Raw genomic sequence first — 26,510 nt, 5'->3', positions numbered from 1 at the left:
AAAAGCCATAAAAGGGATGATATGGGAAGAGTTTTTATAATTCAAGGCTTGATTTATGGACAAGAGGTCACTTTAGCAAATTTGTGTGCACCTAATACAAAACAAAGAGAGTTTTATAATAGGGTATATAAAGAAATAGAAGAAAAAAGGTTATGTGATAATGGCAGGTGATTATAATATGGTTATGGCTACAGGAATTGATAAATCTAATCCATCAAAAACAGAAATAAAGTATAATAATACAGATTTAAGAAAATTTATTAATAGAAATAGATTAAAAGATCTTTGGAGAGAATTACATAGCAATCAAAAGAGTAATACATATTTTTCTAGTAGACATAAAAATTTTACAGGAATAGATTATACATTTGTAACATCGGAAATGTTATCTAAAATAATGAAAGCATAGATAAAAATAATCAAAATATCAGATCATGTAATGGTAACTATGGAAATAGATTGTGATTATAATAAACTGGGAAAAATCAGAAATGATGTTATATAACCATAGTAAAGAAGAAATGGATGTATTGAAAGTAAAATATGTTAAAAAATAGTAGATAGTATCAAATACTTAAATTTGGATAACTCTAAAATTGTTTGAATGGTTAAGACTCTCATTTTCAAGATAATTGTTTATTTTGGAAATTGAAAAACAAAGAGCTGCTGACACCTAGTGGTGGATGAAGACTATGACAGATATAACTTTAATATAAGACTTGGTAAAACCTGAGAAAAGCTAATCTGTATTTGTGACCTTCAAATTTTTAACAACAAAGAACGGCTGTGACAAAAAAAGATAATAATCTGGGCTGTAGACGAAGAGAGAATTATAAATTTCAGGAAAAAACTTTTTTGAACAGATATTTGGGTTACAAATATCTATTTAATTGGGACTCTAAAGCTATTTTCAGAGAAAAGAAAGAAAGAGAAAAACTCAAATTCTTGGCCATCATGGATCAGACACATGTAGAAAGGACATATTAAGAAAACATAAATACTTCACAGGAGGAGATATATATAGTATACTGCAACTAATTCAAACAACAATGACTTTAAACCACAAAGAAATCCAAAATAACTTTGAAAATATAAATCAATCTATTTCTAAGTTAACTCTACAACAAAAAAATTCCCAGAAAATAACAATAGAGGAGCAGCAGATAAAACAGATAAATGGATATAGAATTGAGAATAGAGACTTAAAGATGGAACTTAACAAAACAAGGAAACATTATTTAATCCTAGTGGGGGGGAAATCAAAAGAATTGGAAAAAAACAACTTATCCCTTCAGTTGGTCCCTCATGACTTATTCACTGCCCAGTTGGGTCAATGCAATGGTTCTATATGGGACTGATGTTTAAAGACCTTTTGGAAGCTACAGCAGAATGTGGAGTAATGGACATGCCTCCGAATGCCCATCTGTCACCACTGCTCTATGAGCTGGGCTGGTACCTGGTGAGCTTCCAGATGCAATTGAAAGTGCTCGTTATAATCTATGGCACAGGGCCTAATTATTTGACAAATTAGCTTCCTGGATTCTGTTTATCTGTAAGATTAGACAAAGGTGATGAATTGCAGGTCCCATCTATTAAACAATGCCATCTATTGGGACCCAGGAAATGTACCTTCTCTGTCACAATATGCCCCAGAAATCTGTTTAGCTCCTATCTTAATAGTGTTCCACAAGTGCTTAAAAATGTGGCCTTCTCCTAGCTGTGAATTAGTCACTGGTGATATATTTTGAACAATACGTAGAGTTTGGTTAGTGTTGATAATCATGATTTGTTTTGTCTATTGTTGTTTCTTTTGTGGTGTAATGCACCCAGAATCACTCTGGAGTTGGGCAGCCTTAAATCAATCAATTAGCAAGTAAATGTTATTACAAACAGACTATAAAATCTTGAAAAGTTGTAAAGCAAAGCATTCATGGACATCTGAATTCATGCCAGGCAAATGTTAATCTTTCTTTGCCTTATGATTTTGAAATGCCAAGAATCTGAAAGTTGGTATGGGGATGGTAAAGAAAATCAATTTTCTTTAGGGACAGTTAGCTGAAGAAAAAATAAGACTGTTCCTTTCAGACAAGCAAAAATATAAAAGGCCCAGGTAAGGAATATGTTGTCCTTCCAAAAGTATCTTCTGCAGGATTTTCTATAGAAAATTAATTCCAGGAAGATGCTTCAGAGCATTCAGGGCACAAATGTAGCACCTGTTCACTACTACCGGTATTTAAAGTTTTGGATCTTTTCCTAGAAATCACAAGGAAAAGAGTGATGATACTTGTACCCCCATGTGTTCCAAAGCAGTCTTTCCAAATTATTTCTTCAGTGCTACAAAGCCTACTATCTTCCCACATCCAATTAAGTTTTGAGATGTACTCCAAATTATAAAACTAGAACAAAATGGATCAGTCTAATGAGTGCTTTGGTTGGTTGTATCATAGAAGGATGTAGTTATTTTCCCTCTAGCTTGTATACAGAAGATGCTGGATGGATTCTGAAAACAACATTTTAAGAACACAAGATGCAAAATACCAACATGCAGAGTTCTAACACTGAAGATTAAGAAGTGACACATTCCATTCACCAAATGGGAAGAACAAATGAACTCTTAGGACCCTGAAATTCTATGCAGGATATGATGATTTACAAATACTGTCCATAGCAAATAAAACCTTCCTGAGCTTTCCTAACAACATAGCCCATTCTTGTAACAAGGCAACCTAAACAGGTTTCAGATATCAAAATCAAGCCTACAATACCTACAAAACGTTTGTTTCAAAACAGCTGTTGAGGGTGCTAAGCTAAAAATAAATCAAATTGTTCCATCCTACCTCTTCTAGCAGCTTCTTTCTCTTTCACCTGAAAAACAAAGACAACTTTCCTCGATGATGTAATTCAAAATTCAGGGGTCGGAAAGAGAGGGGGGGAAGCTATATTAAGAGTACCCGGTGCTTATTAGTCCCTCCTCTCCTTTCATACAATGAACGGCAAGGCGAGATATCCAGGCAAGTTAGTGAAGAAGCGACTGGGCTTGGTTTAGGCATATTGCTAATGTGTAGGAAATGCATTCTCACATCATATTAGATCAAAAACAAACAGAGCAATGCCTTAATTTATATCAGCCAAGGTTCTGTGGTGCCAGTGTCTAGGCTGGTGCCATCTTTGAGGGATGCTGGGGTTAATAGGCTATTATATTATGCATATTTGGTGTTACCAAATTCACTATCCAAGATAAATTTTTCTGCTTGCCTCGGGAGCAAACCAGTCTTTTTGCAACAATTCAAGTTGGTTTTAAGCTTCATTTAAAATTAATGGAATAGATGAATTCCAGCACTACTGCTTTTCATTTCAATGGGGCTATGTCAAGAATACTCTCCCTGTGCCCCTGAAATGTAATGATGAATGCCTATATTGATTTGCAAGTGAAGATTTATTTACTGTCTGAATTTTATGGTTATCTTTGATATTAAACAAGGTTGCGGAATATAACAGTCTTCAGTTTAGTGCTAGTCAACTCTGCTAGCATTTTCAATCTTTACTATCCCGATCAAATTTAGCCAGGCAGATGGGAGCTGTTTAACTCTATTTGTTAGTCTAGTTTAAGGACGAGAAATTGCAGAAAAATACATTAGTGTTAGACAAAGGCCTGACAAATACACTGTGGAGTGCCTTTGCAGAGAATTAAAATAATGCACAGGAATCAAGACAAAACACCAAAAGAAAAAGGATATTCAGATTAGTTTTGTTTTTGTTACTTAAATATTCATGTTCTGTCTCCCCAGTCATTGACAGAGGGAATAGTGCCATTAGTTAGGAAGCAAATCATTGCATCTATTGGTCTGTCAATTATTTATTATTTATTCATTAAACTATATTGGTCACCCAATTTCAATGGACTCTGGAAACTGTAGTTTCAGCACTGTTGCTCTAGCCTTTAATAATCACCATAGGTCAGTGTTTCTCAACCTTTTCTTCACCATAGACCCCCTTTAAATATTTTTGTAGCCCGGATCATGGGCACAGACCCCCAAGACTTAACTCAAGATTTAAATCATAACATTTCTGTGACAACATTGTAGTTCCCCCCAGGGATCCAATGACCACAGGTTGAGAACCACTGCCACAAGCGATGGAGCTTATGAATAGCATTTTCTTTGTATCTGAACATATACAAGCCCAAAGGATGTGTTTAGCAATTTCAAGTCAGTTCTCTACTGTCCACAGTTGTTGGGTACTAAAAAAATGGACCTATTCATTAGCTTCCATTTCCTAAGAAGAAGAAAAATTGGATTTTTTTCAAGTATTTAAGAGATAAAAAGATGTTATTCTGGGAGTGCATGTGTCAAACCTGACTCAACTCCATAGTTGCACCTGCTCTCGCTCACATTTTGCCAAACAGCAAGGGGTGGGCAAATTCCTAAGGAGGGAGGGAAGTTCCGGAATGCAAGGGTGTCTTCTGTTGCTGGCCAGATGGTAGATACCAAGGTCAAGTTATGAAATGTTTGTGCAGCACAGTCTTTCCCCAAAACAAAAGAAGTGAACCCAATTGGTGAACTGCGGGTGGCCTGGCAGGGGAAAAGGGGTTTTACCTTTGGGGCTTTCGCGGGGAAAAAAATCCTAGAACTGCTTCTGTTGTATCTAGATGGTGGCCCAGCAAGCCGAGTCCCGCTTTTGAACCCTTAAGCAGGGGAAATGGCCAGTGGTGGAGTACGTCCAGGTGGCCTAGCCAGCCGCCTTCCTGACTTGCCCGAGCGACTGCTGTTCTCCTACTTCCGAGGAGGACTAGACCGAGAACTGTACCAGAACTGCGAAAACCTGCAAGCTTGGTTCCGAGTGGCCAGCAAAGTGGAGATCAACCTGATGGAGTTCCGAGAATTCACCATGCAGGAAAGCTGATTCCACAGAGCGCCTGAGAGATGCCCAGGCCCTGGGGGGAGGAAAGGGGGACGGGCCCTCGACCAGAGGAGGCAAACCTCGCCAAGCCCCAGGAGCCTGCTTCTGCTGCAGTAAGGGTGGCCACCAAGCAGCCAAGCACTTCGCACCAGAACCAGCAACCCTTCCTCCGCCCGCCAGCCAACCCAAGAAGAGGACCCCAGCAAACCCGAAAGAGAAGAACCTGTGGGGTGGCAAGTTGCCGAGTCCTCTCCTCCATCCAGCAAGGAGGAGGGAACCCCAACCAACTCCTGAATAGGTCTGGTCTTCTACAAGAGCGACAGCGAGAGGGAAGACAACCTGAAGGTAAGTGGCACCGTCATCCCCATCACAGCCAGAGTGGAGACTGTGGTGCCCTCCTCGGGGGCAAGCGCTGCTACACTCGGGTTGCACCTGGTGTGCGGTCAGCACCCAGCTGGTGGAGAGGCTGGGACTGAGGCTGAGAAAGCTTGAGTTGACCCATGGCGTTTTCCGTTAGATGGGTCAATAATGGGGGGGGGCACCAACCCCCTGCCTGCCTGAGCCAGTTTGGCTCTAAGCAGGGACTCCTGTAGAGACTATTAGATTTATCGTAGTCCCCGGGATGACTGAGCCCATGGTCCTAGGACTAGCGTGGTAGAAAAAGTGGAAACCCTCTGTGAGCTGGGATAGAGAAAGGTGGCAGATGCAGAGGAGAGCCATTAGTAGGCAAGAGCCAGGGAAAGTGCAAAAGACCACCTCTGGGCCTGTGGCTAGAAAAGTGAAAGCAGAAATCGCAAATTCACTAAGAGGACACAGTGGATTAGAGCCACTGATTCCAGCAGAGTATTGTGACCCAGCTGAGGTCTTTAGCGAAAAGGAATCAGATGTGCTCCCACCTCACTGACCCAGTGACTGTACGATAAGAGAGCATACCAGGAGCCCAACTGCCCAAGCCAAAATTGAACTCTTTGACCACCCCCACCCCCACAGAGATGGACCCACTCCGAGCATTTACAGATAAGAACCTAGCGAGAGGGTTCATCCAGCCAGCATAATCAAGGATAGCAGCCCCGGTGCTATTCAAAGAAAAGAAGGATGGATCCCTTAGACCTGGGGTCTTCAAACTTGGCTCTTTCATGACTTGTGGACTTCAACTCTCAAAATTCCTCAGCCAGGCACACTGGCTGAGGAATTCTGGGAGTTGAAGTCCACAAGTCATAAAAGGGCCAAGTTTGAAGACCCCTGCCTTAGACTATGCATCAATTAAGTCCTGAACGACATATGTGTGGAGAACATATACCCTCTCCCCCTTATGATGGACATGCTAGGCTATTTAGCAAAGGGAAAAATGTTCATGAAGCTGGATCTGCAGGAGGCGTACTACCAAGTGAGGATTAAGGAGGGGGATGAGTGAAAAATGGCCTTTAATGCCCCCCCTAGGCTGCTATCAGTTCTGAGTAATGTCCTTCAGGCTGCAAGGGGCCCTTGCTCTGGTCATGCAACTGATAGATGAGGTCCTGCACAGCATCTGTACAAGAGAATCTTGGTGTACTTGGATGATATATTAATATACACCGAGACCCCAGACAAACGTCTGAGCCTTACTCAGAAAACTGCAGGAGGCCCAACTTTACATGAAGCTTTCTGAGTGTGAATTTCACAAGACTCGCTTAGACTACCTGGGATACCGGATCTCCAATGAGGGAGTGGACATGGAGCCTAGCAAGGTGAAGGCAATACTGGAGTGGGAGCCCCCTCGAACCAGGAGGCAACTGCAGTATTTCCTGGGTTTTGCAAACTTTTACTACCAGTTCATCCCCACTTTTTCGCAGATAGCCCTACCGATCACCAATCTGCTAAAAATGGGTGGGGGGGAATGAAACCAAAAGCCACCCACAGACACGTTTGAAAAGTTGAAGTCCCTGTTCGCTGTGGAGCTGGTCTTGAAGCACCCTGGCCCAGAGAAACCGTTTGTGATACAGGCTGATGCCAGTGATGCAGCAGTAGTAGCAGTCCTATTTCAAAGGAATGCCAAAAGGGAGTTGCAACGCTGTGCCTACACGTCTCGCAAGCTGTCCGACACTGAAAGGTGCTCAGCAATCTGGGAAAAGGAGGCTTACAGTCCAATGGGTTCTCTTAACCTGGAGGCAGAACCTGGAGGGTAGCAAGATCCCCTTCAAGATTTGAACAGATCATAAGAACCTAGAAGCACTAAAGGCCCCCAGGAAACTATCCCCTAAACAGATCCAGTGGGCCCAATACTTTAACTGGTTCAATTTCACTCTCCAGTATCTGCCAGGAGGGAAAAACTTCCTTGCAGATGCCTTCTCCCATATGCTGAAATACAATAGTGCCCAAGAGGCAGTGGTGATATCCATCATCCTATCCGAGCAGTGCTCAGCACCAACTCTCACCCAACACCTCGGCAGGAACCAACCCAGGACATAATGCAACCCTTAAAAGATGCCCTAGTAAGAGATGAGTGATTCCAGCAGCACAAAGACAACCTATCTGTGAAGGAGGAGCTAGCATGGAAAGGCACCAAAATATATGTCTCAGCCTGTCAACAGACCTGGATTTTACAGAGGAGTATCGACTCCAGAACAGCAGGACATTTTGGATTTGTGAAGACCCTGTACCTAGTGAAGAGACAATTCTGGTGGCCCAAAATGAAAAAGGACACAGAAGTGTACATGGCCAGCTGCCCCGTGCGTGCATCAATGAAACGGATGACCAGGAAACCCCCTAGGCTGCTGCAGCCGGTAGCCAACCCGATGAACCCCTGGGACGAAATCTCCCTGGACTTTATTGTGGACTAGTTTGATCAAAACTGTGCCATACTTTTCTATTAATACTTAATAAACTAGCAATTTTGCTTGCATTTTTATTCTAATGATGTTCAACAGAAAATTTATATTGTCCATAGCAGCCACACACACATTTACGCTATGGCAGGATTCTTTGTTCTAGCATACAAAATTTGTCTGCTATTTTTCTGCCATTAAATCTATTCAGAAACCCTTTTTACAGCTCTTCATAACCTACTTAGTTTTCATAACTCATATCTGATTTTCTATGAATCTATTAACCTCTCCACTTCCTCCCTGGAGGTCACAGGATACAATACGAACTCTTTCACAACCCCACTCTTCAATTCTTTCCATCCACAGCAAGAACTATGTGTACACCTGCCTCTATTCTTCCACCAGTCAGTTTACACAGAGACTTTTGGGGGAGGGATGTTGCTCAAGTCCAAATAAACAATATCATTTATCTACATATCACTGATGTTATTTTTAAAAATAGACCTGCTAATTTTTATTCAGCAAAATATCTTCCATTTAAATCCCAAGCTTTATTAATATATTTTACCAAGTTGCCTGGAAAATCAACTATGGTATCAAATGGATAACTTCTGGCGCTACATTAATCTGAAAGCTTCTGAATTAAAAGCAGATGTAATGACCAGGTATTTATTTTTTAAAAAGTACATAACATGTATTGCCTTGTATTCTCACCAATATATAACTGTCAAGTAAAAAACTATCGCCATTTGGTTTCTATGTAGTCATATGAAAAAGTTAGTACATCCCTTGCAAGTTCTTTGTTATATTATATGCTGCTCCTTTCACAAAACATATCCAGATGGTATATGTAGAAACATATTTTATTCAGAAAATATATAAAGATAATGTAATTGAACAAAAATGACTTTGCAATCATTTATTCAACAAAAAATTAACAGATATGCCATTTCCTTCTGTGGAAAAAGTAAGTACATGCTTGGCTTTACTGCTTGGCATTGCCCTCTTTGGCAGAAACAATCTCAAATAGCCATTTTTTATAATAGTCTAACAGTGACATCAAATTCATGCAGAATTTTTCCCTCTCTGTGAGGTTTATGGTGTTTCTTCTTGCAGCACAGCCCATTTCAAATCACTCTGCAGCATCTCAATGGGAGTTAGAACTGGGCTTTGAGTGGGCTATTCCAGAATCCTCCTTTTTTTCCAGCTATTCTTGCTTGATTGATGCTGTCCCTTTATCCTCAAGCCCCCCTGGATGGAGAATTTATAGTGGATTTCTGAACAATGAGCTGTGCAGACCCTGATGTAGCAAAGCAGTCCCACACCGTAACGTTCTACGTTCTTCTACGTAACATACTTTGCAGCTGCTATGAGGTTCTTCTGCTGTGAACTGCTGCCTTTGGCTTTTGCCTAGCAGCCCTCCTGGTACTATGGCAAAATAACTACCTTCACCTCGTCTGTCCAGAGCAGATTGTTCCAAACATCCTGATCCTCGTGTAGGTGTTTATCAGCAAACTTTACTCTTGGTCTCATGTTCTTTCTGGAAAGCAAAGGTTTCCTCCTGGCACACCTCCCATGTAGATCTAATTTGGGCAGCTTCTTTCAAATGGTAATCAGATTGACATTAATGGTGGTGAGAGTTATGGGATGAAATTCTGGGATTCTTGGAGAATTCTTTCGGCATCTTGCATTCTGCTCTCAGGGTGAACTTACTCAGATGGCCTGGCTGGGCAAGTTGGCAATTGTTTGAAATCATCTTCACTTGTAGATCTTCAGAACGGTGGAATGACTAATGACCAATGATTTGGCATTTTTTTAAAATCCCTAGCCCGTTCTAGATTCACAGACATCTACAATGTTCTTTCTGAAGATCTCAGAGAGCTCTTTTCAGCTAGGCATGGTGATATCCCGCACTTCAACAAGAAAAAGCAAATCAAACAAAATGTTCAAGGTTTCAGTAAGACAGGTTTCTCCAAGATCATCTGTAATAATGTTCTAATCATCTGCACCTGCTCTGGCACAATACACCTGATTCAAATGTTAGGTATTTGTGGAAGTGATAAATGTAGGGATGAACTTAGTTTTTCTACGTGCAAAATTGGTATTTCTTTAAATTATGCAATGGAGTACAAAAAGTAAAGGGACATGATATTTATTATGTTAGTGTTGTTGAAATGAAGATCAAATCTCTCTCCTGTATGCTGAAATAGTGAAAAAGACAAAAATTTCAGCAGGGTGTACTTTTTCACATGATTTTATAGGGTTTATTTTGCATTCCTAAGTAAAGATCTCTGTGATCTTTTTACCCTGACCTTTAAAATGTTGCATAATTTTCCATATTTTGACATATTTTCAAGCTTTTGCTTTTGACAGTTCTTGACAATTTGTGAAATGTTCTTTTTATACCCTTTGTGAGGTTCTCCAAGTCTGCACATTAACAGTACTACTTGATTTTTCTATAGCTTTCAATATATTTTTCATAATTTTGTAATTTGAAATATTCAGGGTATTCTGCTATACATATTACATTTTATGCTGCTTGCAAATGTTTCTGAGGAAGGATCACTGTCCAATGAGACTCTGAATACTATACAGCCGCTTCTTTCTGTTGTCCTAGAGTTCCAAGCCTTATTGCAGAAATATTTTGTTAAACTTAAATAAGTTGCCATGTCAGAGACAGGGAAGCCACTTTTTACAGCCCCTTTCCCAAGGCTGCCTTTGGTTTCTCTCCTTACATCAACACTGTCTCCATAGGATTAAAAATTAATATCAATAACAAAGCTAATTTTATTAATATACTGTCCATTATATTATTAAACAAGGAATTTGCTAAGTAACAATCGGGGGAGGGGGGGTGTATGGACTGAAAGAGTGACTGGCCCAAGGTCACCCACCTGGCTTTCATGGCTAAGGCAGGACTTGAAATCGCAGTCTCTTGCTTTCTAGCCTGGTGCCTTAACCACTAGACCAAACTGGCGATCTTAAATCCCTTAAAAGCAAGGATAAATCCCACATTTCGCCACTAGCATCACTGTGAAATACTTTTTATTCAAAGACAATTACTGTAAGAAAGATCTGATTCTTCTTCCTAGTGCTTCCTAGCGCTATGCCAGGGTCTGCTTAAAAAAGGTCTGATTATATATGCCAATATGATACATCTGGATTAAAGGAACGGACAAAAACAAAACCAGAATTGCTTAGTGAAGGAAGAATTGTACCATGACTACAGGTAGTCTTCAACCATTCATTTAATGACCGTTCAGTTACAATGGCACTAAAAAAGTGCCATTAACTGTCTTGCTTAGCAACAGAAATTTTGAGCTCAATTATGGTCTTAAGTCAAGGACTACCTTGTGCTTGCAAACAATTGTAAAATTATTGTAAAATGATTGTAAAAATAAAAAGCAATTTTACAGTAGAGACCCTAGAAATATGAGAGAATTCAGAAAATTGTGGGAATAAAATTTGAATCAAAACCATAAATACTTTGTTAGATATTATCCCAGAGAATATAAATGAAAGGCACCATAATTTATCAGGATATATGTTCTCAGTGACAAAAATCAATATGAGACAATACAGAAAAAGAGAAACCTTGCCATCGCTACTGATTTGGGAGAGTTTTTTCTAAACTAGAGAAGTGTATGCAAAAGCTTTTCTGATAAGGAAGTTGCTCTTTTATCAGCTTTTACAGGTTGACAGACTGAAGGCCGCAAGGCTTTCAACGAGAACCAGCCCTCTTGCAGAAACCAAGCTTAGTGTAATGTCCCTGCTGCTTGTAAGTCCAACTCTCTCTGCCCAGCATTCTATCTTTAACTCCCTATTGAAATCAGCAGTTTTGCTTATCTGTCTTAACCTCTTATACAGTCTCAGGTCTGTATATTTTGGGGCAATGATAAGTTTTTTGGCATTTGGCCTCTGTACAACTGCCACTGAATTTGAAATGGAACGCTCAAGACACGAGCAAAATGAAGTCTTTCAGCTTTAATTCAGGGGGTTTGACAAAAGGGTGTCATTAACCATTGAGGAATTACAGCCATTTTAATACACCCACCCTCTCATTTTGCTGCCCAACCTTTACCTCTATTTAATTTTGCATGGTACCTAATCCTTCCAACCTCGCAACTGTGTACAATATTCACTTCAAGACACAAAAGATATTTCAGGGCAAGGGCCTCATCAAGATTACTTTCCAACTTCACTATACAGCACCCATCCTCCTTCAGTTTTATTTTAGGATTTTTAAGTACTGTAATCAGTAACTGAGACCAGCTCTGGGACTAAGCAATGCAGCTGTAAGCGAGCAACGTGATGTGACCGTGCTGACTGACGAGAGCCGTTGTGGCGGGCCGTTGTCATCGGCAGGCGATTCCCACAGGGCTCTCAGTCCCTGCTCCTCCTCACTGCTCTTCTCTAAACAACATGGAGGAGGGATCTGACCCAAGATCCAAAGAGTGTCACAACTGCCTCTCCCGGTTTGAAAATTACACTTCTCTGGATGCCACCTAACACCACACTACCAGCTCATGTTCTGTTTGAAATCTATTACATCCACTTCTTGTTCAGTGACCAAGTTCCATTCCAACAATCAGGCTGTTCAGTGAAATGGTCACTAAATGAACACATGACAGAGAGAGAAAAAGACACCGTAAAGATCGCTGGTTGCTGCTGTCTCTTTTAGATATCTTGTACAGCCACACTAGCATTACTCTCACTGCACTCACTATGTGTTATTGTCAGGCACATGAAATTGGGTTGTATATATGTGTGTCGGAAAATGATCGTTATTGCTGCTTATTATTTTCTCATTTGTGAATGGTCACTAAATGGCCACCCCCAGCAGCCCCATGGTGAGATGGGCAGCAAATAAATTTAATAAATAAAATAAACTGAAGTACTACTAAATGTGGAGTGAATATATTATAATTCCTGACCAACTGATTTCTGTTTCCTAAATAGAGAACTGTAAAGAACCTTTTTAAAAAATTTCAGCTCATTTGTCTAAACTACCAAGATCACTGTTGAACCTTATTTCTGGCCCGCTGCCTGTCTGTTTATGGACCACGAGCAGAGGGGCAGGCGGCAGAATGCCAGGACTGAGGCCAGACTATCCTGAGCAGGGGCGGCTGAACAAGAGCCTCCTTGCTGGGGGCTCAGCACCACACGCCTTGGCCGGCAGACCTGCCCGCTGTGCTGGCAGAGCTAGAGGAGGGGCAGGATCTGGCCCTAGAGAAGAAAGTTTGCCAGCCCTGTGTTGGGGGACTAGTACCCAGCCAATTGTGTTATCGTCTACATTTGTGCTAAGCAGTCCCTCCACCTGTTCACAGACGTCATTAATGGAAATGTGGAAGAGCAAGGGCCCCGGCACCAACCTTGTGGCTCCCCACTGGATGTCTTTTTCCCGTCTGATGAGGAATTGGCGACTTTGAGCCAGCTATACACCCATTTGATTATCAGGCTGTTTTTCTGCCCTCAGCAAGCATGCTAATCAGCAGGTCATGGGGGACTTCTCTGATCCTTTGCGGAAGTCAGGGTACATTATTTTTGCAGCACTTCCACCATCAATTCAGTAAATAATTCAAGAGAAAGATTACTCAGGTAGTATTTGAGCTTCGGATGGCCCAAGATCTCCAGTCCTGTCGCCGCGGCCTCAAAACACTCCTTTTCCACCTGGCTGAACTAGACTGACAGGGATTTTAATTATATTTACAATTCTAACTTTATTCTTTAATTTATTTTAATTTATTTCAAATTTTATTTTTTAATTTACTGTACAGAGACCTTTAAGTTTTGATGTTGTTAGCCGCCCTGAGTCCCTCGGGAGATAGGGCGGGATATAAATCCCATTAATAAATAAATAAATAAATAAATAAAATTTGTTCTTGACAAATCAGAACTGAACGCTGGTAACTACTGAATAGTTTCCACAAACCTATCCTAGAATCTTGCCAGGGTATCAATATCAGACTAACTGAGATTGTTATCTTTCTGAAGATACTGTAAGGATGTTTGCTCTCCTTCAATAATTTGTCACTTCTCAGTCTTCCTGGATTTCTCCAGAATAATACAGGCAGTCCTCAACTTACGACCACAACTGAGCCCCAAATTTCTATTGCTAAGTGAGACATTTGATGAGTTTTGTCCCATTTTACAAACTTTCTTGCCACAGTTCTTAAGTGAATCACTGCAGTTGTTAAGTTAGTAGCATGGTTATTAAGTGGCTCCCCCACTGACTTTGTCAGAAGATTGCAAAAGGGGTTCACATGAACTCCCCCCCCCCAGGGCGCTGCAGCCATCATAAATATGAACCACTTGACAAGTATTTGAATTTTGTTCACGTGACCACAGGGGATGCTGCAATGGTTGCAAGTCTGAAAAAAGATTGTAAGTCACTTTTTCGTTGCCACTGTAACTTTGAATGGTCACTAAAAGAACTACAGGTGAAACTCGAAAAATTAGAATATCGTGCACAAGTTCATTTATTTCAGTAATGCAACTTAAAAAAGGAAACTAATATATGAGATAGACTCATTACATGCAAAGCAAGATAGTTCAAGCTGTGATTTGTCATAATTGTGATGATTATGGCGTACAGCTCATGAAAACCCCAAATCAACAATCTCAGAAAATTAGAATATTGTGAAAAGGTGCAATATTCTAGACTCAAAGTGTCCCACTCTAATCAGCTAATTAAGCCATAACACCTGCAAAGGGTTCCTGAGCCTTTAAATGGTCTCTCAGTCTGGTTTAGTAGGAATCACAATCATGGGGATGACTGCTGACCTGACAGTTATGCAGAAAACCATCATTAACACCCTCTATAAGGAGGGAAAGCCTCAAAAGGTAATTTCAAAAGAAGTTGGATGTTCCCAAAGTGCTGTATCAAAGCACATTAATAGAAAGTTATGTGGAAGGGAAAAGTGTGGAAGAAAAAGGTGCACAAGCAGCAGGGATGACCGCAGCCTGGAGAGGATTGTCAGGAAAAGGCCATTCAAAAGTGTTGGGGACTTTCAAAAGGAGTGGACTGAGGCTGGAGTCAGTGCATCAAGAGCCACCACACACAGACGGATCCTGGACATGGGCTTCAAATGTCGTATTCCTCTTATCAAGCCGCTCCTGAACAACAAACAACGTCAGAAGCGTCTTACCTGGGCTAAAGAAAAACAGACCTGGTCTGTTGCTCAGTGGTCCTCTTTTCTGATGAGAGCAACTTTTGCATCTCATTTGGAAACCAAGGACCCAGAGTCTGGAGGAAGAATGGAGAGGCACACACTGCAAGATGCTTGAAGTCCAGTGTGAAGTTTCCGCAGTCTGTGTTGATTTGGGGAGCCATGTCATCTGCTGGTGTTGGTCCACCGTGCTTCATTAAGTCCAGGGTCAACGCAGCCGTCTACCAGGAGATTTTGGAGCACTTCATGCTTCCTTCTGCAGATGAGCTTTATGGGGATGCTGACTTCATTTTCCAGCAGGACTTGGCACCTGCCCACACTGCCAAAAGCACCAAAACCTGGTTCAATGACCGTGGGATTACTGTGCTTGATTGGCCAGCAAACTCGCCTGACCTGAACCCCATAGAGAATCTATGGGGCATTGCCAAGAGAAAGATGAGAGACATGAGACCGAACAATGCAGAAGAGCTGAAGGCCGCTATTGAAGCATCCTGGTCTTCCATAACACCTCAGCAGTGCCACAGGCTGACAGCTTCCATGCCACGCCACATTGAGGCAGGAATTGCTGCAAAAGGGGCCCAAACCAAGTACTGAGTACATATGCACGCTTATACTTTTCAGAGGTCCGATATTGTTCTATGTACACTCCTTGTTTTATTGACTGCATGTAATATTCTAATATTCTGAGATTGTGGATTTGGGGTTTTCATGAGCTGTACGCCATAATCATCACAATTATGACAAATCACGGCTTGAACTATCTTGCTTTGCATGTAATGAGTCTATCTCATATATTAGTTTCCTTTTTTAAGTTGCATTACTGAAATAAATGAACTTTTGCACGACATTCTAATTTTTTGAGTTTCACCTGTAAGTCAAGGGCTACCTGTACATAACAGTTGATGGTTGGAATCTTCAGAACCTTAAGATTCTACTAATTTGGCCCTTGAGAATTTAAACTTGTTCACCCCTACCAGGTTTCTATTAATCTCAAACTGCAGTCCTGCTCCTCCATTCTGTTCATCTAGGTTTACTGGTGGAACAAATGATTTATTTTTACTGAAAATCAGTATCTCTAGGAAAAAGTCAGTTCCCATAACTGCAGTTTTGCCACCAATTTGTCTCCCTTATTTTTCATTTCTAGCCATCTCTGTGTCATTTTATTTTAAATTTCCAGAATTAATGGCTTGAAATGGAAAATTAACATGTACTCTTATAACATTTTGGAATAGCCTAATAATGTGAATTCCCTTCCACACTGCATTGACAACTTTCATGTGGCTTGTAACTTTCAACTTCTTCTCACTTCTTGCCACCTGCTTCTAGAATGGCCTTTTTTCATAATTAAATCTGTAATGGCCTCAAACTTGACATACCAGGTTTGGACATTAAAAAGATAATGCCAAAATTAAATTAGTGTGAATTTAATATATTTAAATACTTTTCTGTTGTTATAAATATTTACCATTAATGTAAAAACACTCCCTTAAATTAAACTCTGTTATCTGATATTCTAAAGTGCTCTACCTCAAATTATCTCTCAAATTGTTTTTCTTTCATCTTCTTTGCAGTTTCTCTTCTTCATATAACCAGCTACTTGGTTTTCTTTGGAGGAGTGGAGAGTTGTTTCTTTAAAGGATAAGCATCCTGATGCCCATTGTATGTTTGGAAACTGAGTTGCCATAACAGCTGACCAATGGCTGGAATTTATTTGATTTATGTGCCAAATCTTTATAAAGTTTTATTTTTGTTTCTCCTATATAGCAGGTCATATTATATATCGGTTCAAAGTGCTACTTCAGCTATTTATTTTCAAGTAGTTAAATGCCTTTTCCATAAAAGTGAATCTAAGTGGCAACACACCAAAGATAACCAAATATATATATAAATACCTGCGATTAAAAATAATAAGGATCACCACCATACAACCATCACTGATGCCAAGTGACACCCATCCCAAATATATTATGAGGTTTGCAAACCAATTAAAATTGGTATTATTCTTTTTCTCTATAAAAATCTTTATGGGGTCTGGTAACATCTACATAAACTCCAGTACTGGAAATCTGATATCACAAAGCTTTGGATTTGTTTTCCAGCTATAAAATAATCATTAACAACAAATACACAAAGTACCAGAGCTACTTACACATACCATCTAATAACTGCTTTAATACTTTAGCAAAATAAGAGAACTTTTAAAAAAGCACATCGAAGAGTACAGAATTCCCATATTTTTAAAAACTCAAACTGAGCAAATAAAGCTCAGTTATAAACCCTTATAAACCCTCAGTTTATAAAAACAACAAAAGATACAAATAGGTTATTTTTCTTTTCCATCTAAACCACAGTGCCAATCTTTACAAAATTTAAAAACAATCTGGAGAAAGCATAGTAACTGAAAGCTGTTATTCACTAAGCCAACATATAGCAAAACAGAAATATTCCTATAATTAGTGGCATTTAGAGTGCGCATGAAATATAGCAGGTTGAATCTAGATCACATTATCTAGAGAACTTAGTCATGACCCAGGTCTTATTGATTTAAGTGGGAATTCACTGCAACTTTGACTGGATACTTCCCAAAATAAATCTGATACTTGGGTACCAAATGGGGAAGCACGGAAAGCACTCTAAAACAGACATGTCAAAGTTGCAACATCATGTGACGTCGCACAAAGTATCAGGACGGTTTTGCCATTGCTGGCAATGGGGTGGGCACAGCTTCCGGATGACGCCTCCAGCCCACGGGCCGGCAGTTTGACACCCTGCTCTAAAAAGTCAGTTGTTTTATTTTAATGCTTGTATTGAATTTATGTGAAAAGGATAAAGAGTTGTAATTTATACTCCTTGCAAAGCCTAAAGTGGGATATTGTGTACCTTACAGACAGCAAGGTTAGTTTCCATCAGTCATGGAAAGTCGCAGGAAATGAAAAAATGCAACTGTTCATTCCAGTTTACTTCCTTTGGGAACTGCATGCAGCTGCAATCACAGTAACATTATGGGGTCAGAATCAGAAGGAGCCATCGAGTCCAACTGCCTGCTTAGTGCAGAAACGCAAATTACAGCCTAACAAATGTGCATCCAAAAATTTCCTAATGGCAATCAATCAACGGAATGGCTTCCCTCCAGAAGTTGTGGGTGCTCCATCTCTGGAGGCTTTTAAGAAGAGACTGGGCAGCCCCTTGTCTAGAATGGTACTATAGGGTCTCCTGCTTGAGCAGGGGGCTGGACTAGAAGACCTCCAAGGTCCCTTCCAATTCTGTTATTCTATGTTCTATCCAGGAAAGAGCAGCACCACACCTTCCTAAACCTCTTTCTCAATCTGCTCTTATAACAGGACGTTTTTCTTACCCTCAACTAAAAACTTCCTTCTGGTAATTTAAATCTAATACAGTATATCTTGTCCCAAATTACAGAGAACAGGTCTTTGCTTTCTTTGTGTGACAACCCTTAAAATATTTGAAGAGGGTGATTATGATTGCATTAGGATTTTTTATCACAAAACTAAATATATCCAATTTCCACAAGCTCTTCTTGTACAGTGAGGGGAAAAAATATTTGATCCCCTGCTGATTTTGTACGTTTGCCCACTGACAAAGAAGTGATCAGTCGATAATTTTAATGGTAGGTTTAACAGTGAGAGACAGAATAACAAATAAAAATCCAGAAAAATGCATTTCAAAAAAGTTATAAATTTGCATTTTAATGAGTGAAATAAGTATTTGACCCCTTTGCAAAACATGGCTTAGTACTTGGGGGCAAAACCCTTGTTGCCAATCAGAGGTCAGACGTTTCTTAGAGTTGGCCACCAGGTTTGCACACGTCTCAGGAGGGATTTTGTCCCACTCCTCTTTGCAGATCCTCTCTAAGTCATTAAGGTTTCAAGGCTGACGTTTGGCAGCTCGAACCTTCAGCTCCCTCCACAGATTTTCTATGGGATTAAGGTCTGGAGACTGGCTAGGCCACTCCAGGACCTTAATGTGCTTCTTCTTCAGCCTCTCCTTTTTTGCCTTGGCTGTGTGTTTTGGGTCATTGCCATGCTGGAATACCCATCCACGACCCATTTTCAATGCCCTGACTGAGGGAAGGAGGTTCTCACCCAAGATTTGATGGTACATGGCCCCATCGATTGTCCCTTTGATGCGGTGAAGTTGTCCTGTCCCCTTAGCAGAAAAATACCCCCCAAAGCACAATGTTTCAACATCCATGTTTGACAGTGGGGATGGTGGTGTTGGGGTCATAGACAGCATTCCTCCTCTTCCTCCATTTGAGTTGATGCCAAAGAGCTCAATTTTGGTCTCAGCTGACCGCAACACTTTCACCCAGTTTTCTGAATCATTCAAATGTTCACTGGCAAACTTCAGACGGGACTGTACATGTGCTTTCTTGAGCAGGGGGACCTTGCGGGCACTGCAGGATTTCAGTCCTTCACGGTGTAGTGTGTTAACAATTGTTTTCTTGGTGACTATGGTCCCAGCTGCCTTGAGATCATTGACAAGATCCTCCCTTGTAGTTCTGGGTTGATTCCTCACCGTTCCTATGATCACTGAAACTCCACAAGGTGAGATCTTGCATGGAACCCCAGACCCAAGGAGATCAACAGTTATTTTGTGTTTCTTCCATTTGTGAATAATCCCACCGTTGTCACCTTACCAAGCTGCTTGGGGATAGTCTTGTAACCCATTCCAATCTTGTGTAGGTCTACAATCTTGTCCCTGATGTCCTTGGACAGCTCTTTGGTCTTCGCCATGCTGGTGAGTTTGGGATCTGATTGCTTCTGTGGACAGGTGTCCTTTATACAGGTAACAAGCTAAGATTAGGAGCATTCCCTTTAAGAGGGTGCTCCTAATCTCAGCTCATTACCTGTATAAAAGAGGGAGCCAGATATATTGCTGATTGATAGGGGATCAAATACTTATTTCACTCATTATAATGCAAATCAATTTATAACTTTTTTGAAATGCATTTTTCTGGATTTTTTTGTTATTTTCTTTCTCACTGTTAAAATAAACCTACCATTAAAATTATAGACTGCTCATTTCTTTGTCGGTGGGCAAATGCACAAAATCAGCAGGGGATCAAATATTTTTTCCCTCACTGTAAGAATCCAATTCTCTGAGCATCCACACTTACAGCATATACTGTACTTTACTTGAGATAGCATTTGTCCAGTGCAGACTAGAACAGAATGCAGCTATTGTTTTATATGGAAACTATACCAATATTTGATGCAATCTAGATTTGATTTTGCCTATTGGTACATGCAACTATTTGCAGGCCTTGCCATTCCTTAAGAGAATGTTTACCCTTTACCCTTTCAAAAAGGATTTCTCAGACCCTATCTGTAATTTTAGCATTTAAGAAGTGCTATCTCTGAACTGTAATATTAATTCAAACTGTACACCATATGCAAGCAAGGATGTAGTCCTGTTAAGCCTGATCAGTTTTATCCCTCCAGCAGAAAGTTAAAACTGAAAACGGTGTGCAATTTCACAGGAATGCCTACAGTACAATAATTTAAGGATGCTTGGCTACCAACTTGTTCTTTGATGCTCCAGTAACAAGCCTTGGAAGAGTTTCCTTTAAAAGCAGATATTTACTTAGAAAACTCTACACAACTTGGATCTAGAATATCTGAATAACCTTCCCATACAAGATTATTATTATTAGATTTTTATCCTACCTTTTTAAAATATGTTTTGGTCAATTCAAGGCAGTGACATACCTAATATCCCTGCCTATTTTCCCCACAACAATCTAGTGAGGGTGGTTGGGTTGAGAAAGTATGACAGGCCCAAAGTTACACAGTTTTCATGCCTAAAGAAGGCCTAAATCTCCCGTCTTCTGGTTTCTAGACCAGTATTTTGAATATTACACCAAAGTGGTTCTCAATTGTAAAAAAATATGTTATATTCTTTATTGTTTGTATAAATGTAAATCTAACATAAGCATAAACATGTGCATATAAAAGATTTGTAATAAAATATTTTATGATCTTTGTAAGACAACTAGCTTCTTTTCCTACCCCAAAGAAAGTCAAGTCTGATAGGAACAGAGGATTAGGCTTTGGAACTTTTTACCCACAGAAGGTCACCATCACACTAGACTTTTTCCTTTGTTTACATCACCCATAGATCTTCCAAATCTATTTAGAAAGTGAAAGGAAATTCCAAATTTACTTTTACATCACTCACCATTTTCACAATATTGGATACAATTGCTTTATTTGGAGACAGCAAAATGGAGGGAAGTATAGACAGTACTCAATTTACAACCAACCATTTGTTTACTGACCGAAGTTACAACGGCACTGAAAAAAGTTACTTTTTCATGCTTACAACTGTTCCAACATCCTCATGGTCATGTGATCAAAATTCAGCCGCTTGGCGCTGGCATTATGACACTATGCATGAAGGCATGTATTACGACCCACAGAATCGCCAAGAGTCTGGCACGATTGAATGGATAACACCACCACCACCACCACCACGACAGTTGCAGTGTCCCGGGGTCATGTGATCATCTTTTGTAACCTCCTGACAAGTCAACGGGGAAACCAAATTCACTTAACAACCATGTTACTAACTTAATAACTGCAGTAATTTACTTAATAATTATAGCAAGAAAGGTTGAAAAATGAGGCAAAATTCATCTTTTTCGCAATGGAAATTTTGGGCTCAATTGTTTCTGTAAGTCAAGGACTCCCTGTAGTTGCTTAGTTCCACTCAAACAGTAAAAATATGTCTTCTCTTCTACATTTGCTAGATATTTTTATTTGTATCCCTCCTTTATTATTTTTACAAATAATTCAAGACAATGAACATATTCCCCCCCCCACACACACACAGGCGGCTTTATTTTCCTTACAACATCTCTATGAGGTGGGTCAGATTCTAAATCTTTTCAATTGTTTTTGTTTACTTGTATTCTTCAGTTTTAAATGTATACAATATTTTAATATTTAATATTCTGTAAACTGCCTTGAGTTTGTATTACATTTAAAAAACAATCTCATAAATATATTAAAATTTATGTTAATACTAAAGAAAGCAATAAAAATCATCAGAGACAAATGCTAGAGAGAGAACAGAATAACTAAAGTTGGCAAATGAGCCAGGGAGAAGAAAGATACAGGGGCAGCAGGGAAAATTTCATGTCTTAAAAAGTGTTTTTATGTTATTATTTTGAGTAATTTCCTCATGCTTACAGAAGGAAAAAATGTACATCCCTCACATATAAACGTGCTTTCTCCACAGGGCCTTGGAGAGAGAAAAGGAGGAATGTTTTGCCATCTAAAACAGTCAGGTTTTAAAACTACTCCCCAGTAAGCCCATCATCTCACCCAATCAGAGCCATTTACCAACACTTTCCTGTATCTGCTGCACCAAAATTAAAGAAGCAGCTCAAAGCGTGAATGAAAACAGATAAATGTTTTTATGCTTTACAACTGGCTGCAACAACACTTGCAGGTTTCTTTAAAATCTTATTTCCAGACCAGCAAAATTCCACTCCTCTCTTCAAGCACAAAAGGAATGGGGAGGTGATGAAAAGGATCAATTCAAAGAGAACATCCATCACTTTCTATCTATACAAACTCCTTAAGGATCAAAGCACAGTTGAAGAGTCCAAATGAAAAAAAGACCTAGATACCTACAGGCTCTCTGGCCGTTACATCAAAAAAAAATCTCAAAAAGTCTCAACAAGCACAATAGGTTTTTAACACATTATGCCGATGTACAAATTTGACTTCTCTTGTGGTTTGTAAACACTGAAACTCTGTACAAGAAAAGCCTTTCATCTGCACTAAAGACTTTTTAAATTAAGCATTTACCCTGCACTTCAGGCATTTGCTATATTTCATGGAAACTCGCCTTGAAATAAATGAAAGTATTAGGCACCTTTATCATACCAAACATACAATTAAGGAAATTAATATTACAACAAATTCCTTCAAAGCAATCCGGAAAGGAAATTGAAACGCTAAGAATCTTATGCTACATCAAAACAATCTTTTGACAAAAGGGATATTACTGTTTTTTTAAAAAACTTCTTGGGATGCTGCTAAGCGCTCAGAGATATTTCTCTCCCGAGTTCCCCCTCCCTCCTCCAGCTGTGCATCCCTTGGGTCCTGAAGCAGCAGCAGCAGCAAAGAGCCAACGGGACTCGCCACTTTGAGGAGGAGGAGGAAGCCGAGTTTCCTTCCAGGGAGCTCAGAGAGCTCGCACGTTCGGGGCGGGGAAGCGCGTCAGCTCTGCAAACGAGCGGAGAGGCGCGCGAGTTGGGAGGGGGAGAAGCCGAGGAAGCCCCGCAGTCTCCGCGCTTACTTTCTGCAACTCCGAGCCGCGGCCCCGGCCCCAACTCCCGCGCACGGCCTGCCCTTCCGCTTTGCGTCCGATGGCGCCCCTCGCCGGGAGAGCCGCCTTCACACGACCCTGGCTGGGCCCTCGCGCACACGCATCTTCCGAGGGAGAAGGAATAAAAAACCTTTCCCCCCCCCGGCCGTCTCACAAAAGGAACGGAAAGCCGCCTGACAGAAGGCGCGACTAAGGCGGGGGGGGCTCTGCCCCTCCGCTCCTTCCGCCAAGCCGTCCCGGGCCCGAGAGAGCCGGAGAGACTTTCCCAGCAGGGGCCGCTTTCCCGGGCCGAGGGCTGGGGCGCCTTCGTTGGGGGGGAGGGGGCGGGAGGCCCCCGCACCTGCGGCAGAAGCTGGGCCCGCCAAGCGGGGCTCCGGGGCCCCAAGAGCAGGGGGAGCCCGGGTGGGAGAGAGGTCCCGGGCTCGCTGCGCTCTCCGCGGGGCGACGGTCCCGTCCTGCCCGGAGGAGACCAGCCCGGCCCTCCGCGGGGAAGGAAAGGGGAGCCCCGCCGCGGGACGAAGGCGACCGGGGGAGGCACGGCGATGGCAGCCGCGGGGAGGGCGCCCTCCTCAGTCCTTCCTCTCCCCTCCTCCGCGCTAGGGCCGACCCCGCCGCCTCAAAGGCGCCCCCGCCGCCGCGCCGCCGCGGGCCCCGCTGCTCCCCGAAACGGCCCGGGGCGGGGGCGGAGAGCGGCCGCGGAGGGAGGCGGGGGGCTCCCAACTGCGCCTTTACCTTTAGTTCCGCACTGTCCGCCATCTTGAATCGCGGGGCGCAAGCGCAGTGAACCCCGCCGGGAGATCGCCCTCCCCGCCCCGCGCCCGGCGTTTGAATCCGCGGCGCGCGCGCGGCAGCCATTTTGTCCGTCCCTTCAGGGCGGGACGCCGCTGGCGGGCGGGGAGCTTCCTCCTCGGGGGTGCGGCTGCTGGGGGGGGTCCACAGCCTGGCGGGGCGAGGCTCACCTGCCTTCTTCGGGGACGATGCTCTTTCGCGGCGCGGTGCTTGCCGCGGGGCCGTTCTCTTGAGAGGATGGCAGGTTGTATCGCGTTCCGTGACGTCACGGCAGCCCAGCCAATGGCCGCAGAGGGATGCCGCGAGCAGTCTGGAGAACCTGGGCAGCCTCGCTTGGGTCCAGGGCATCGTCTGAATGCCTGCAGGGGTACCCGGAGGACCATCCCACCCACCCCCGCCCGAGAGTGGCAAGCGCCAGGCCTCCCCTCCTACGGGAGAAAGAGTCGGCAGGAGCAAGAAAAAGGTCGGGCTGGGCTGGGAAAACTTCTCCCCGACGGCCCTGTTGCATCCCTCAGGTAGTTATTTTAGTCCAAAGCTGTGCCAAATTTGAATTCAGTCTTATCGTTTAGTGTTGTCATTTCTCCACACAAATAGGATTTCTGTGTAATTGCAGCTGTGAGTCTTAATTAACTTCTTGTGACCCGAAATCTGAAATGGATGTGGAGACCCTCTCCTTGTTCACCAACCGAACTACTACCGGCTGCCAAGAACATTGCAAATCGTGCTTCTTATTCCTTGACTTTTTTAAAAAAATAAAGTTTGATTTTTAAAAAAATCTCTTGCTAAAGTGATCTTTCTCCAACTGTGGGGAAAGGGGATGAAACCTCTGATCACGCCCTTATACACTGCGGGACCAAGAAATCACATTTAAACAACTAATTTTTACCCTTTTAAGAAGCATAAGGAGGCCCTACTTTTGTCATAAATCAGGAGGAGGGCCACTTCCTGGAAGATAACCTCTTGAAGCCCTAAGTATTAAACAGCTAGATGACATCAGGAAAGTGGAACTAGGGTGCTTTTGAGAGAGGGGGTTTGAGACAGCCTCAAGATTCCCTAGGGATCTTTCGCAATTCTACCTAATCTCTGACCCTCAAACAGGGTTGGCCAGGAGCTACTACGTGTTTCCCCGAAAAGAAGACCCGGTCTTTTTTTATTTTTTTGCCTCCAAAAGAGACAGCAGGATGCCATGTGGCACATTGTGCCATTGCCGCTGCTCACAGCAGGAGGCCATATGGCTCTGGGCCGTGTCCGCTGCTCACAGCAGGGGCAGCAAAAACGGCCCAAAGTACTGCATGAGCAGCAGAAGCGGCCTGAAGCACTGTGCGGCCTCTTACCGCTAGCAGCAGAAGCTAGCAGCACCATGTGGTGTCCTGCCACGAGCAGCAGCAATGTCACAATGCGCCACATGACATCCAGCCACAAGTGGCTGCAGAAGTCAAGCAGCAGCACGACAGGTGTCAGGGTGTGGGAGGCCTGGTTGTGGTGGTCCTACCAGTAAGGTAAGTGGGCGCGGGGCACGTGGGGCAGCTTCACCTGATAATTTCAGGCTGTTTCATTACTTGGCTGGGAATGAGATGACAGGAACATCAGGGTGCCAAAAAGGGAATGATATTGTTAGAGCCCAATTGCACTGTGGTAAAATATAAATGAGGACCACAGCAAGAAAAGGATTTGTAATCTCCAAGAAAAACTAGTCTGCCAGAAAATAAATTTGCATAATTTGAATATACAATGCAACCAGATGATGTATTGAAACAGGAGCAAAAATGTCAAGGCAGCTGTGCCCAGATGACCAAAGTCCCACCCCTTTTTTACAAGCATGATTTGCCAGGCTGCCATCTTAACTTTATTTTGCCCCTGTGGGTTTTTTTATCCTCAACTAGAAAAGATTATTGTCCTTTGCATATTGAACAAATTAATAGAAAATAACAACAGGTAAGGTGGATGGTGGGATCAAAGGGATTATTAGAATGTTCCTACAAAAGTTACATGTTATTACTAAATTCATGTCTGGTTTTGAACATTTGTCATCAAGAGTCAGACCCAATTTGATGGTATCTCATTTATTCACTCTCCAATTGAATACCAGCTGGCAGTGTGACACTCTGGCTTCATGCTTTTCAATGGCCTAAAAGTCATGTAACAGCTACTTTTACATGATTAGATGGCCAAATTAACACATTGTTCAAAATCATAATATGGCTTGGTTTTGGCGTAGCACACTGTATGAAGCCAAGTGAGCTTTTTTAACATATTTTAACAGCAAAATATGATTTGTAATGTGATCCCAGCCACGATAGACCAGGAGCTGTATAATATTGTCCTGTAACATTCATGTTATATAACTACCTAAGAATTTTTAGTTTAGTTTTAGTTTCATTAATTTCAAATCAAGTTGGGTTCTAATGAGAGTTGCTGATTTTTAGTTGCAATTCAACAGACAGAATTATTTAAATCAACACAAAAGATAAGGCAAGAAGAATGCCGAGAG

General features: G+C 41.8%; 1 protein-coding gene across 4 annotated transcripts in view; it reads right to left on the bottom strand.

Moving 5' to 3' along the window:
- Nucleotides 1–24,085, bottom strand: part of PIAS1 (protein inhibitor of activated STAT 1) — a gene marked incomplete at its 5' end in the record, with an annotated part of 79,611 nt that extends 55,526 nt beyond the window's left edge. For 2 of the 4 annotated variants that reach the window (XM_081337335.1, XM_081337338.1), the window contains one exon: nt 17,753–17,857. In XM_081337335.1, coding sequence (XP_081193461.1) covers nt 17,753–17,779 — 27 coding nt within the window. Of the gene's footprint in view, nt 1–2,837; nt 2,866–17,752; nt 17,858–23,962 lie in introns of those variants that run through there. The other 2 variants (XM_081337336.1, XM_081337334.1) reach the window with 2 other exon arrangements.
- Between the last annotated feature and the right edge of the window lie 2,425 nt (nt 24,086–26,510).

The sequence above is a fragment of the Vipera berus genome (genome assembly GCF_964194415.1).
Source record: "Vipera berus genome assembly, chromosome: 12".
NCBI classification, from domain to species: domain Eukaryota; kingdom Metazoa; phylum Chordata; class Lepidosauria; order Squamata; family Viperidae; genus Vipera; species Vipera berus.
Note: the sequence above shows the minus strand (reverse complement) of the source record. Positions and strands in the feature narration are given on the sequence as shown.